At 37.2% G+C, this 14,665-nt stretch overlaps 2 protein-coding genes across 2 annotated transcripts; both read right to left on the bottom strand.

Annotated features, from left to right (window-relative positions):
* Window positions 1–854: 854 nt before the first annotated feature.
* On the bottom strand, window positions 855–5,338 carry LOC113332529 (NAD-dependent malic enzyme 59 kDa isoform, mitochondrial-like). Its single transcript, XM_026579072.1, has 13 exons — window positions 4,616–5,338; window positions 4,088–4,494; window positions 3,925–3,985; window positions 3,388–3,491; window positions 3,183–3,311; window positions 2,954–3,060; window positions 2,770–2,872; window positions 2,314–2,427; window positions 1,887–2,097; window positions 1,740–1,794; window positions 1,577–1,648; window positions 1,320–1,476; window positions 855–1,206 (listed from the first exon to the last, which is right to left on the bottom strand). The coding sequence occupies exons 1-13, from the start codon at window positions 5,235–5,237 to the stop codon at window positions 1,156–1,158; spliced, it is 2,193 nt and encodes a 730-aa protein (XP_026434857.1). The 5' UTR covers window positions 5,238–5,338; the 3' UTR covers window positions 855–1,155.
* Window positions 5,339–6,195: 857 nt separating this feature from the next.
* On the bottom strand, window positions 6,196–10,293 carry LOC113332531 (chloroplastic import inner membrane translocase subunit HP30-2-like). The gene is made up of 6 exons (XM_026579075.1): window positions 9,898–10,293; window positions 9,421–9,536; window positions 9,103–9,232; window positions 7,428–7,567; window positions 7,275–7,337; window positions 6,196–6,486 (listed from the first exon to the last, which is right to left on the bottom strand). The coding sequence occupies exons 1-6, from the start codon at window positions 10,195–10,197 to the stop codon at window positions 6,444–6,446; spliced, it is 792 nt and encodes a 263-aa protein (XP_026434860.1). The 5' UTR covers window positions 10,198–10,293; the 3' UTR covers window positions 6,196–6,443.
* Window positions 10,294–14,665: the final 4,372 nt, after the last annotated feature.

Genomic DNA, 14,665 nt, shown 5'->3' with positions numbered 1-14,665 from the left:
ATTTTGAAAGAGGGTAAAAGGTCTAGCTATCGATCCTTTGACGATGTTCAATGAGACGCATAAAGATGAGCATCAGAAGCTTCCTCCAGTATGTGCAGAATGGAAGGTATATTTTTAACTTTTGTTAACGATCCTGTGTTATGGTTGATTCATTATCCATGTTTATATTGTTCGCTAATTGATATACAAAAAAATTATTTTGTATTCTCATATTTTGCTTTAATGGTTTGATTTTTCTTTGGTGTATAAGGAGATGAATGACTTGCTTGAGAAGAAGCAAAGAGGGGAGATTGACTGCTCGTTGGAAGAAATATATAACAGAGTTGTTGATTCTAGTCGGCTTGGTCGTAAAAGGCGTCGAAAGCAAGCTGCTCTTCCAACCTATTATTCCAGAACTGATGAACAATTGGCTGCAGTCAAAGAACAACTTGATGCTGCAAACAGGAAAATAGAGAGGATGAAAAAGAGTGGGTCAAATTTCATCAACCTAATGAATGTGGCTTTAAAGAATTTAGGTCAAGCTCCTCTGCACTGGATCCAAATGAAGATAGTGAAACAGAAGACGAAGTCGATGAGGAAGAAACGGAGGATGAAGAAGAAAATATGGAGGATGGCCAGTATAGGAATGACGAGGAGTTGGAGCAGCATGATGAAGCAGAAGAAGATGAGGAATAAATGTGAGTATAAGAAGCAGGAGAGGATGAGGAATAAATTGAAGACTGAGTATTTTCTGAAGGCTAACAGTAGCTTCCTAACCTCCAAATGTGATTGAACTTGTCAAATTAGCATACTGTATAATAAATCAAAATTTTCACTCCAGAAACATGATATAGATCTGCAGACATTCAGTTTAATAGTGTGAAATGATATAAATTGACTACATGACTTGATAGAGTTAGACAACTCCAATAAAAGGATCCTTTCTTTATCTCTTGTTAACTTTCAGTTTCTCTCTCAGATGAAGAAAATCAAGGTTCAGCAGTCAAAACTGCGATAATCAAAAATATATACATGGTCTCATTAGAATCTCTATCAAAGTTTCACTAGGATCCTTTTCTTCATCTCTTGTTAACTTTCATTTTCTCTCAATAGAGTTCAGATGAACAAAAATATATACATGGAATCTCTATTTGTCATGGTGAAGACAGGTCTAGTCTATACAGGAATCCACATGTTACGCACCACATAATCCAATGTTTTTTCATCCTGCACCACAGTCAAATAAAAATCAAATGAGAGTGGGATTATATGAAATGCAAAATCTTCATTTGAAGTGACCTTTTGTGATTGGTTTATGATAAGTAAATTTGAATTATTACCTTGGACATCTGCATCAGTGTTTCGTCAGCAAGTTTTTCAGCAATAGCCGCTTCTATAACGCTTGCTGCAACTTGAATGGTGATATCCCGAATACTTGCAGTCGAAGGATATACGATCCCGCTCTTGATTTGTTCATCCGTAACGAATAACGCAAGGCTGTCAAAGATTATTATTATTTAGTTAATTAGAATGAAATAATAAGTACATGCCATAGAGTAAACTGTGAAATACAAAACATAAGTATAACTTCTATTACCGTTTAGCGCCAGCAAAAACCATCCCATCTGTAATAGAATGGGAACCTGAGAGTAGACTCCCCAAACAGACCCTGTAGAAAACATAGCACTAGATATGAGTGTACAAGTAAGTAATTTTTTTGATTTTTTAAAGAAAAATAAGTGCGAGTAACTAGCATATACCCAAGAGATAAAACTCTGGTATCTGCTTGATTAACATGGCCTACTTTCCCATTTCCTGCAAGTAATGAATGTGTTGTTAATATCGAACTATAACAGATATAAAAGAAACGCATGTCAAATAAGAATAGAAGACAACCAATAACTAACCAATATTGACATTTGCACAAGGGCTCCCACTAACAAAGATTATGTTTTCTCCTGCATATTTGAAAGCATCGGCTGCTGTGCATTCAGCTGACATAGCCAATATTGCAGGGCGAGAAGAACCTGAATCCTTCATGGCTTTAAGGACCTCCTCGGTGAAAATACCTTTGACTTCGGATACACCAAGAAGGATGTCGGGTTTCACTTTTTTAACCTGATAAAATTGAGTGTTTATCAGACTACAGTACCTGAACTAAAAATTTAGTTAGTTCTTGCAACATACACTGCAAACAGAGCAAGCTCTAACAACAGAGAGAATTCCCATGGGACAAGAAAGCGATGAAAGAAACACATGACTAAGCAAAAAAACAAGCAAGTTACCAGTACAAGCTGCAAAGACAAGCAAGCTACCAGTTTGTGCGGTACTTACCACCTCAAGAAGACTAGCCCTCGCACCGAGTCCCTTGATCTCCTGTTGACTGAAGTCTCTTGCAAAATGTGCAGCTGGTGGATCAAGATTGAATCTATTTTTTGTAACAAGGCCCTGACCAAGCCAAAAACGAACAAAAGAATGGATAACTACAATCAGTTAGTGAAATCATACAGCTTTCGAATTGATAATACAGGATTTCTGAAACAGTAGTGTATGTACATGGAAAAGTATTTAACAATGCAGAGTCAACATAAATATATGCTTGTGGAACAAACACTGAGTAATCAAAAAGTTTCCTCTGGAGATCATTTCATGGAAATTTCAAAAAACGAAGCAACAGCATCCGAAACAAGTATCATCCAGGATATTTCAAAAACTGTCACAGAATTCGAAGGATATAAAATAGATTGTCAAATCAGTCTGAGCTGGAGTAGAATAAGAATGGAACCGCACTTTATTGTCATATATCCAGATTGGATTCTGTGGTGCCTTCTGATCGCTCTCTGTCATCACAGCGACAGCTTGCTTCACTATTTTTAGCACACCTATCCATGCACTACATGTTAGAGGAAAGCATTAGAAGATGTCGACCAAGGGGCACAACTATAACCATGCTGCAGATATCATTTTCTAGTACCTTCCGGACCCAACTATAACCATCTTTTGTTTTACAAAGTCGCTCAAAGGTCGATTCTGTGCCCTTAGAGCTCCCAGTAACCCAGCTATTGCAACACCACCAATTCCCTATTAGACATGAAATGTAGGCACAACGAATCAGATTACTCAAGAGGCACTAAATAAATGTGATGTTTACTACCCCTATTTCTGGTAAACTGATCACAAGGTTTGTTTCATTAAACACCAACCTGTAAGTTATCATTAAACATGCAAAACTTGTTATGATATTGGTCCCACCAGTAGCTCAAATTTCTCAGGGAGGAATATGGATAATGCTCTAGACGTCCCAAAGCCCACATCAGTTGAAAATCTTCAAACTGATGAAATTGTCAAACTTGTTAGCGGGCAATATTATTCACAGATGTACAAAGTCAGACTTTTTCAGGATTATACCAGCACAATAGCACTAGGCCAACGTGTGTAAACAGCTTCCAAGAATTCATCAACCACGGCCATGTATTTTGGTCCTTCTAGCCTTTCCTCTCGCACGCCTAAATCTGCAAAGCTAATATGGCGTGAAAAGAGACCCTTGTAATTTTCACATAACAAGATTACAACGATTAACTAATAAGGTTCATTCTGAAAACAACATAACAAAGCATGACCTTCATCATATGTTTCTCCCATACCATACATGAAAACAAAAGGTTTTGGCAACTTTGAGAGTTGTTGTGTTAATAAATATTTAACATAGAAATAATTGTCAATTTACGACTCGCGAAATTCTGAGCTTGGTGACTTACTAATTTTATTTCATATTTTTTGATAATTGCTTGGTGACTTACTTAAAGTTCAACAGAATGAAGTCCGGTAATGTATTTGTTATAAGATAAGAAGGCTGAAGATTTAGTCATTCTTAAGAAAGCAGAAGCATGTTCAGGTAACATAACTTGTAATTGCATAATAAGACTGGCATAGGGAAGAACTTACATAGAGGATCTTCAAGAAGATTTTTGTTGCTGGTTCCAACATCAAGCATGGTGGCAAGTATCTGTCAGACATTATCAGTATATAAGGAAGAAAATCATGTGCATTGTTCATGGATCTCAGTGTGCGACTGACATATAGAGTGAGAGAAAGTGGAGGGACATACTCTCTGTGGATTAATTCCTGCAGCAGCAACAAACATATCAAGGAGGCCAATCGATTGTCCTATTCCATGTACTCCTAGGTCATGGAGTCCAAGGATATGGCTTCCATGCGTCACTACTATGATGTCTACCTCTCCGGACGGCAACATGGAAATCATCTGTCCTTTGTCCTTTCTACTAACAAGCAACACACGACGAGAATGTTTAAACAAATTAAGATAGCTTTGACATGCTAAACCCACCGTAGGTTTGCATATCATGGGAGCCAATGCTGCAATGTTGTGGGTGAGCACTTTGTAGTATAGCATCGGATCCATGTGGTGCAGTTTCTCCATTAGTCTACGTTTTTCTAGAGATAGAATATTTTCAGGTTCATGGGTTTTCTTCTCCAAGGAAGAAAATGACTCCACTGCAATCAAAGATTGTTATATGAAACGCCTAATTGAGAATGAATGAACATCAAAATGAGCAATGCCACTTCAACAATATGTGCTATAGTAGTAGTCAAGAAAGGGTTAAGTAGAACTTACTGAAACGCTGATTCTCATCCTCAAAGGATGAAGTCTTAGGTGCAGCCAATTGTTGCTGCTCGTCCTTCTTCTCCTCCTCCTCCTCCTCAAATCTACCATACTCCAGACCAATGGGTCTAGTATGGTGACTACCTCCAACACCAGGGTATGCTTTTACTAGCTCTTTCCACACACTAGCAGCTGAATTACCCATCAACACTGTAATTCCGTCCACATCTGTGTAATTGACAGTGTCACGACCACCTTTATGTAGTATAAGAAAAGAGAAAGGACCCTTTCGAAGTACCATTCCTTGTACTGTTCCCCCACTTTTCCTTCTTAGTTGTATCAGATTTCTAACTTGAAAAGAGCTGTTGCAAGTATTCACCCCAAGGTATACCTCAACTACTGGACCGACCACCTCAGTTACCGCTGTAAAGAACCCATCATCGAGAAGAAACGCATTAGGCAGGAATGTGATTTTAGATCTACAGTCTTGAGACATGTTGGGGAATTTCCGGTGGAGGGGAAAGGAAATCTTCCTTCTGTACTCATCATCTCCACTACCTCTTGTACTACTCACACATAGAATCGTTTCCTTGAAAATCTGAGTTCTCTCAGATTTTGAAGAAAGAACTTCCATCGCTACTACTCTCAACTCAAAAGTTTTAGGGTTCAAGTTTTTCCCCAAATTTGTTTTCTGTGAATTAGAATTATACGTCACCCACAAAGAAAACACTATAAAGTAAACAAAAACAAAAACAAAAAAATGAAAAAGCGGAATCTCTGGGTACCGGCTCACAAGTTTATAAGTTACTTTCCCACTAAAAAATAAGTCGAAAAAACCGGAAGATAATTTGGGAAAACGGATGACGTGTGGAAGTTGAATAGATTTTTGATTTTTCGTGTTATATCCAAACACTCTCTGAAACTTTTTTGGTGCCTCTATTTTGGCATTTTGACATGGTTCGGTGGCAATTCCGGTATAAAAAGAAAAACATTGATTTTTGTCGAAGGGACAGCAAAAAATGATCCGAGGAGAGCGTAGTCGATCACATACTTACCATTTCATTCACAGTTTTTAAAATGGGAAAAATACGGAAAACCGGAAAAATATGATTCAAAAAAAAAAAAAGGCAAATTACAAAGAAACCTCACGGCCCATGCTTCTCAAACCCCGTATTGTTCAAGGTAGTGGTTGCAAACGCCTGTTGCTAATTCCACTTGAGTGCAACCAAATGACGATCATATGACAGTTCTATGTTTGATTTTAACTCAAGCTTTCCATTGTTTCTCTGCCACCCCACCCTAGAAAACAGATTATTCTCTATAAAGAATTAGCGAAAAGGGATTTTAGTTAACCCCATGGATTACTCAAAAGGGTTGCAGCAAAGGAGGTTGGTTCCACCCCATGAGATTATACTAATCTTACCTCTAGAGTGATGAAGGGTGTATTTTTTTTCAATCCTCACAGGAGTTTCCATTTAGAATATAGGAACAGAGGGAGTCTGGAACAAATCTATTATGGAACAAACATAAACTAGATCCAGATTTCCAAGACAATGATTCAAGCAGGAGAGAGAGAGAGAGAGAGAGAGAGAGAGAGAAAACTACTACCAAATAACATAACATATACTATATATATCTCCCTACATAAAAGATTAACCTTCACTGTTCACTATCAGTGTCACTAAACATTGTTGTCTGAAGCATTGTTGTGTTGAGCTATATACAGAACCATAAAACACTAAAAAAACAGCTTGTAAACAAAATCAAGTATGAGACGGAGGCCACTGGCCAACTGAGCTATCCTTGGTTAGCTTATAAACTTAATCACTTACCATTAGTTTCATCCAGCATGTTCTTCCCCCATCTTTTTCACTTCAGGATCCCTGAATAATCAAGTCACGAGGTTATCAAAGTGAAAACAATTTTTTTTACTGGTAGAAGAGATGCTCCGTAATGCATAGGTCCACTTTAACCAACCTCCAACCCTACTATACATAGGTGGAAGAGAATGAATCCTAGTATTAGGGTAATGTTAATTTTGACTGTAAGATCGTGTAAGGGGAGTTTGAGGATGTAGTCTTAGCCATTGAATCAGGTGACAGGTGCTAGCTATTAGCTATATACAAAGGGAGTGGTAACTGTACAAGGCACCAAAAGTGAGAGTATTGGTGCCAAGGCGCCTCGACCTGCCAAGGTGCCGCCTTTATTTAACGGATCTTTGCTAAGACCTAATTAACCAACCTAAACCCAGATATATGACACTTAGTCCTTCTTCATTTTTAATCTTGTTCTCACTTTTTTGAACGAGATCAAAGCCCTGTCCATTGAGTAACATACCATCTAAACTAGGTATGTTGGATGAAATAATAAAAATTAATGTATGACCTGGCGACCTGTGGCTCCATATTTATACCCTAATTCCTTGTACAACATAAGAGTGGTGAAAAGTCTGGTGAGGGATGTCCCCAGACTGCCATTGAAGGGCAATAATCAGTCTTAACTAGTTAACCTAATCGTGCTTCTTCACCAAACTACTACTTCTGAAGGATCAAGTAAAGAAAATGAAAGGGAAGATGGCAATAATGATATTAATGGGATTGTGTGATGCTACACAGGCCAACCTGAAATCAGAGTTTTTAAGAAATATAAATTACTGAGTTGCGACCAGCACCTTTTAACGTGGTCAAGTATTAGGAGCCTTGGTCCAGGAGGGACTCCCACATCTTTAAGAACACTGCAACAGATGAAGACATATAGAAAAGATTGTCACCATCTTCTCAATGCTATAAAAAGAGGTGATACGAACTCCCTCAACAACACTTGCCTGTCAGTAAGCAGAGGTAGAGTATTGTCTGTTAAAGAGCCTTCCTCAAAGTTCTTCTCGTATTTCAAAAGGCCAAGGCTCGACAACATGCATCTTGTTCTTGTATACTCCACTGGCGGCTCACAGACTCTGTGACCTAGCTGCGCAGATGCAAAACAAAGCGGAATATAAATCACTTGATGGAAAAAAGAAATGTTTGTGTTCCAGGCATACTACTTCATAATGCTCTTGAAAAAGAGACACAAAGAAAGACAGAAAAAGGAATATCAACACCAAAACATACACGTGTATATACGTCAGTTTATCATACGCTAAAGAAGTTTGCATCGGCATAATTGAGAGATACTTTCTCTGTGAGATCGATGCTAGGAAAGGGATGGTGATACAAACACAAGTAAATTAACAACAACAAATACTTCGCTCGACGGAAGATGGTATCATACCCTAGCTTGGTAGCATTTTATCAGAATGTGTTACAACGATATGCCTAAAAAATGAATTCAGCCGTATCGATATGTATTTACACGGATACGCGTACTAATACTCCAATACTTCAAGATACTATTCAGTTAGAAAAACCTGACTAAATATTAGATCCCAATACCTTAATATTAGAAAATTTAGATATTTTACTAGATTCTATGATAAGTTTTAACTATAGTGACAAAATATTAGTTCCAAATCTGTCCACTGATCTTGTTCTAGACTTTCTTCCTTCTTATCCAAACTTTTCTCTCGAGTGAGGTTAATCATACATGCATGTATTTTGTTAAGTTTCTATCTTATATATAATATATTTATGATAAACTACTGATATGCCATATCGCCGTATTTTAGTTTTTCAAGTAGGTGTATCATAGTAGCGTATTGGTATCTTGTATCCGATACCGTATACGTATCGCTGCAACACAGGAACTATCACATGCCAAAGATCATACTACCAACATATGATTATACTCCCTCCATCCCATGAAAAGTGGGTCTTTCAATTTTTATGAGATGGAAGTAGTGTAACTTTACAACTAAAGAGACGATACAATAGTTATCTAACCCAGCAGCTTAGAAAGTCCAGCATGAGAAGGCTATATACAACATGTCCTGTTGATAAGGATGTGTTGTGAAGCTGAACTAAGACATCAATCTCAGATATTCTCTCCCACAAGATTTTCAGAACTGAGACTTATAATCTTCAGCAGCCAGTTCCATGACACAGTTTTAAAGATATTTCAGAACAGCCTCACAACATATGCTAGAACATTTTGCGATATAAATACATACACAAACTCCATCTAATACATCTGCACCATGTGCAGTACATACACTGTACACGGCCAACAAACCAATTCTTCAAGAAATGTTGGACGAATCATTTTTCTGATCCTATGCAAAGAATTTGCAAAAAAAAAAAAAAAAAAAAAAAAACGTTTTAGAGAAACTAATGTACATTAAAACCAGTTCCGTATAATAATTGTGATTGTGAGAAAAATATTCCACTTAACTGAAATTATGAGCATCTCTACAGAGAGGTACATATAATATCTGCATTTCACAGAACGTGATGTCATAGGTGATATGTCTCGAATATTTATTAATGTTATTAGGAGTAAACATCCAAGAGTCTAGACTCAAGATTGGTACAGATAACAGAATTAAACTCTTTCCAACATATGCTTACCTGGAAAACACAACCTCCAAAGATTGCACCGGCGACCCCTAATATGGCTGCATTGACTGCCGCATCAGGACCCCTCATCCGCGTCAACATCAATTTATAAGTGACTCCAGCACCAAAACCTGCTGCCATTCTGCAAAATCAATGCCTTCATTCACTAGGTGTCAAGATGAAGACCCGCCATATTTATAATATATCAATCAAGGACTAGACAGTGAACCAAGTTCAACACTAATCAAGCCATGGATCCCCTGTGATATGCATCCATCCAATTGTTAGCAAAGAACCAGAACACATAGATAGAGTGGGTTAGTTAGTTACCGAGCCTGGACATCCTCTTTTCCTCTAATTCTTTTCATAATACAAGTTATACTGGCACGGGCACCCCCCATAGCAGCAAAAAGACGGGCTTGTGCCATAGGACTAGCGCTAAAAGCCTGTAGAATTGAAAGAGCGTAAGCATACTGAACAGTATTGAGTCTACATTATTAGTCGTGAATCAAATTCAGTTCGATTAGTCGTGAATCAAATTCAGTATCGAGTCTATATTATTAGTCGTGAATCAAATTCAGTTCGATTTCAATTTTTCTTTTTACACCTCTAATTGCTTTGCTAAATTGAATTTCTTAATTGAACAAAAAAAATAATGAAAAAGGATTAAACTTTCAAAGCGGGTCGATCTGAACTAGTAAATGTAATCAAGTACAACATGAAAATTTGATGAAATACAAGAATTCACATAAGCAGAGTTAAAGGGCGTAAGTAGAAAACTTTCAGAGTGGATTGATCCAACTGTACCTTAAGGGCAAGTGAATGCTGTGGATAGGCATGCTTAGCGACCTCAGTTAAGACTCCGACAGAAGCACCGTAAGCAGCTCCACGGATTACACCATATGTAGTAAGAACAGGAAATTCAACAGGAAAAGATTGTCTGGGAACCCAATTACGGTATCCATCCCTTAATTCGTTGAATTTCGTATGAAACTCGGTTATTTTTGTTGGGACTGTTTGAAGCTGATTTATCATTTGATTACAGCTATCTTTAGGTACCCTCCTCAGAAACCTCACCACTGCTGCTCCTCCTTCTTCATCTTCCATCCTTTACTAAAACGAGTCCTACTAAAAACCCTAATAACCACTAAACTCTTCTTTCTTTTCTTTTCTGCCCTAGCTGTCTGTGGTAGAAAAAAATATTGAGAGAGGGGGGGGGAGGGTTTTTTTGAGACTGAATAGAAAATGCATCACAAACGTGTTAAAATACAGGGTTACGGCCAAGGTTCGAAAAACGGGTCACAGCCCAGGTCACAGGTACTAGGCGTGACCGTTATAACGTGTTTTGACGGGTGTGAACACGTTTTGGGTCAAAAACGCGTTATATAGGAATAAAACATGGTCAAAAACGCGTTAATACTAATAGGGATTCTCAACCTAGCATGGTGAATTTTGGGAGAAATAAAACATGCCGGGAAAAAGTTGATTCTTCTGTTGGACGTTTTTTCTATGCTAATGATATTCCCTTCAATGTGGCCAACTCAACTCAGTACCACGAGGCATTCAACACAGTTGCAAATTTCAGAAAATCATACAAAGCTCCGTCTTCCTATAAGTTGTCGAACCCATTATTAAGGCAGGAAAAACAAAGGATTCAGAAGGATGTGGTGTCGGTCCAACGAAATTATTGGAGAGAGTATGGGTGTACACTCATGTCAGATGGTTGGAAAATAAAAAATAACCATACGATTGTAAACTTCTTAGTTTACAGTGTCCATGGGACAGCATTTTTGAAAAGCGTTGACACCGAGCATAATCGGTTGACAGCAGAGTATTTGATGAGTTTGTTCAGACCGGTTATAGAAGATATTGGTCCGACAAATATTGTTCAAATAGTAACTGATCAAGGATCCCAATTCAAAGCCGCAGGTAACTATTACAACTTAATTTAATTATAGTTGTTTATTTTTATATATTATTAATTCATTTCTCATTTTGTTTTAATAGGTATGAGATTGGCCATAGAGTATGGTACATTTTTTTGGGTACCTTGTGCAACTCATGTGTTGGATTTAATGTTGGAAGATACTGAAAAGTTCCCCTTTGTTAAAGGTGTGATTTCAGAAGCTAGAAAAATCAGTAAATTTATTTATAATCATGGTTGGGTTCTTGCTAGATTCAGACAACATTCTGGGGGACGCAATCTATTGCGCCCTGGCTTAACAAGGTTTGCGACAAATTTTATCGCAATCAAAAGTATCATTGATCAACGTAATGCAATCGAGAGTCTTTTTGTAGACCAAGAATTTGTGAACTCGCCAGAAGGAAAAACTCGTACGACTAAAGATGTGAAAAACATTATTTTGAATGAGATGTTTTGGCACACATGCCAAAATGCATGCATGATGGTTGGTCCTTTATTGAAAATGATCCGTTTCTTGGATTCAGATAAACCTACCATGGGTTATTTGTTTCATGCACTTGCTACATGTTTGAAACTATAGAAAGGGGTTTGGGTAAAACTCGAAATAATTCTATTGTAGGTGTGATTAACCGACGATGGAAAGATCAGTTGAGTTCTCCTCTTCATGCTGCAGCGCATTTTCTGAATCCATATTATATCTACAACCCAGCAGCCAATCTCATCAACAATGAAATTTCTCAGCCCCAAATTTGTCTCAGTGAAGTTATATCAAAAATGATTAGTAGCCCTCAAGAACAAGCGACATGCATGCTAGAGGTGTGAATTTTTATTAACAATTAATTTCGTAATTATATGAATTTCTATTCACAGTTTTTGATATTTTTAGGCGGGAAGAATGCAAATGATGCAAGGCCAATTTGCATCACCATCAACAAGATTGGCTGTTCTGCAAGGTGATCCTGTAAGCTGGTGGTTGTCATACAGTGCTCAGTTTCCATCACTCCAGAGGATCGCGGTAAAGATACTAAGCCAGACAAACACATCGTCTGGATCCGAGAGGAATTGGAGTGTGATTGAAAGAATTCACACCAAACTACGCAACCGTTTAGTTTCGTCAAGAATAAACGATTTGGTATATGTTCAGTACAATTTAAGATTGGAGCAGCAAAGAGTTCAAGGTAAAGCAAAGCGACATAACATCGATGTCCACGATGTTCATAGCCTGCTGACAGATGAAAATATGCTTGATTGGATAGCAGGGGATGATGAAACACCAGTTTTACCTCAAGAAGAACATTGGTTAAATGAATTGGAAGAGGAAGCAGCTAATAATCCAGAGCCTCTCCCTCCACCATACGAATGGCATGATCCAGAAGTTGAAATCTCATATCAAAGGTTGCCAGTGAGTAACTTTGTTTATGACTTTGGTAACCTAACATTTGGAGACAATACACAAGGTCATGAAAATGAAAATCCCATATACAATTCTCATTACACTGAAGATCGTCCAGAAGAAGATACCCGAGGAATTAATGAAGAGTATAATTCCAATATTAATATCAATAATGAAGTAGATAATAGTAATGATAATGAGGAAGAAGACTATGGTTATGAAGATGACGATACTGTTAACTACGACAGCCAAACGCATTACGCGAACCAATATGAGGCGGAGGAAGAAGAGGAGGAATCAACTGAGAATCGTCGAGAAAACAGAAAATACTTGAATAAGTCGGAAAAAAATGCCGGTACAAGTTGGTTTGTCTAAGTTTAAAATTTCAAGCACTACTGTCACTAGGTTACTTATTGTAAGTTTATAAATTTTGAAGTGTTTAATGATTATTTATGAAATTTTAGTTGTAAGTTTGAAATTAAAAATTGTATAAGAATTTCTCCAACTCAATTTTTTTTTCCTTAAAAACGGGTTTAACCGGTATGAAAACGGAAAATACGGTGTAAAAAACGTGTGTTAAAATGTTATTTAGAAGAAAAAAACTGAAATATTAATTTTAGAAAAACGGTAATCACAGGTGTGAAAATGGTTATAACGGGTCTAAATAACGCCATGTTTTCCTATTTATCGGTGTTATTTAGGTAAGCGTGTTGGTGAGCCTCACGGGCACGGTATATGGGCGTGAGCGTTACAACGGACGTTTTTTCGGAAAAAACGGTCGTTTTTCAAACCTTGGTTACGGCCACTTAGCCATGTAACCTGTTTTCGGTTCGAGTTCGGCCATATAACAGTTTTTACAGTAAAACTGATACCACTGTCTTGTATCTGAATCAATAGTAGTTATGTATTTCTCTCTAAATTGATTCGAAATATTTCTGAATAACATCAATGACACATATCATTGTTCCAGGCTATTTCCGATTGATAATTTTGAATCATGATTTTGATTCCGAACAATAAATCGTCCTCAACCGAAATTTATCAAATATGAACAAATGTTCATTAAGCTTAGTCATCATATTTCGAGAAATTCGTCAACTATGGAAAGAGATGAGATCGTTGGACACTCTCTCTGAATTGTATTGATAAAAATATTCTCAGTTTTCATTACAGACCCTCACACACAGTTCGTGTGTTTTATAAGATATTTGAAAAACTGTTAACCACCTGAACCGGTGACTAACGTAAACAACGACCTGTAACCGTCAGTTATTGTACATGAGCAACATCTTGTGATTACACAATTGATACACTTGATAAAGTTGCAGAAGTTGAATATTGAGGTGTAACCAGATTTGCATAAGGAAATTCAGTCTCTTCAAAAACAACATCTCTAGAAATGATTATCTTATTTGTCTGTAAATTTAAGCATTTATAACCTTTGTGCAAATAACTGTAACCCAAGAAGATACACTTAACAGACCTTGGTTGTAGTTTATGATTATTGAAGGGTCTGAGGCATGGGTAACAAGCACACCCAAATGTTTTTAATAATTTATAATCAGGTTGTAGATGAAGCAAACATTATAAAGGAGAGACATTGTGTAGAATTGAAGTTGGTAGTTTGTTGAGAAGAAAGTTAGCAGTTTCAAATGCATATGACCAATATGATAATGGCAAAGAGGCATGAGACAATAGAGCTAAACCAGTTTCTACTATGTGCATGTGTTTCCTTTCAGTTGTTCCATTTTTAGCATGAGCATGAGGACATGACACTCTGTGACATATTCCACATGAGTCCAAATAAGTTGACACGTTTCTATATTCACCTCCCCAGTCTAACTGAACAAATTTTATTATCCTTGACAACAAATTTTCCGCATGAGCTTTAAACTTGATAAATGTAGCAAGAACTTCAGACTTGTATGCCAGAGGATATAGCTAAGTAAATATACTGAAGGAGTCTATGAATGACACATAATATTTATAACCATTTATTGAACATAAAGGAGATACCCATACATCAGTGTGAATAAGGTCTAAAGGACCATGATTTTTGGTATTGGACATTGTAGAGTAGGGTAAATAGTGGCTTTTAGCTAACTGACAATCATGACAAATAGTAGTAGACAAATGATTGTGAATAACCTCATCAACAAAAGCCAATAGATGTTTCAATGTTTGATATGCAGGATGACCCAATTTGTTGTGCCAGCTAGAGATAGTAGAGGTGTTGTTAGAGCATTGCTCGGTCGAAC

Source organism: Papaver somniferum, unplaced genomic scaffold (assembly GCF_003573695.1).
Source record: "Papaver somniferum cultivar HN1 unplaced genomic scaffold, ASM357369v1 unplaced-scaffold_131, whole genome shotgun sequence".
In the NCBI taxonomy this organism is placed as follows: Eukaryota; Viridiplantae; Streptophyta; class Magnoliopsida; order Ranunculales; family Papaveraceae; genus Papaver; species Papaver somniferum.
This window is presented reverse-complemented; position numbering and strand designations above follow the sequence as displayed.

Bases quoted from the DNA above. Each gene is read 5' to 3' on its own strand.
- LOC113332531 (XM_026579075.1), bottom strand. From the start codon at position 10,197: ATGGAAGATGAAGAAGGAGGAGCAGCAGTGGTGAGGTTTCTGAGGAGG. The intron at 9,537-9,897 runs GTACAGTTGGAT...TCAATTCTACAG, and splicing joins AGCATTCACTTGCCCTTAAG to GCTTTTAGCGCTAGTCCTAT. The intron at 6,487-7,274 runs GTGCTGGTCGCA...TTGATTATTCAG, and splicing joins ATACTTGACCACGTTAAAAG to GGATCCTGAAGTGAAAAAGA.
- LOC113332529 (XM_026579072.1), bottom strand. From the start codon at position 5,237: ATGGAAGTTCTTTCTTCAAAATCTGAGAGAACTCAGATTTTCAAGGAA. The intron at 3,986-4,087 runs GTATGTCCCTCC...AATGTCTGACAG, and splicing joins CAGGAATTAATCCACAGAGA to ATACTTGCCACCATGCTTGA. The intron at 1,207-1,319 runs GTAATAATTCAA...ACTGTGGTGCAG, and splicing joins CACTGATGCAGATGTCCAAG to GATGAAAAAACATTGGATTA.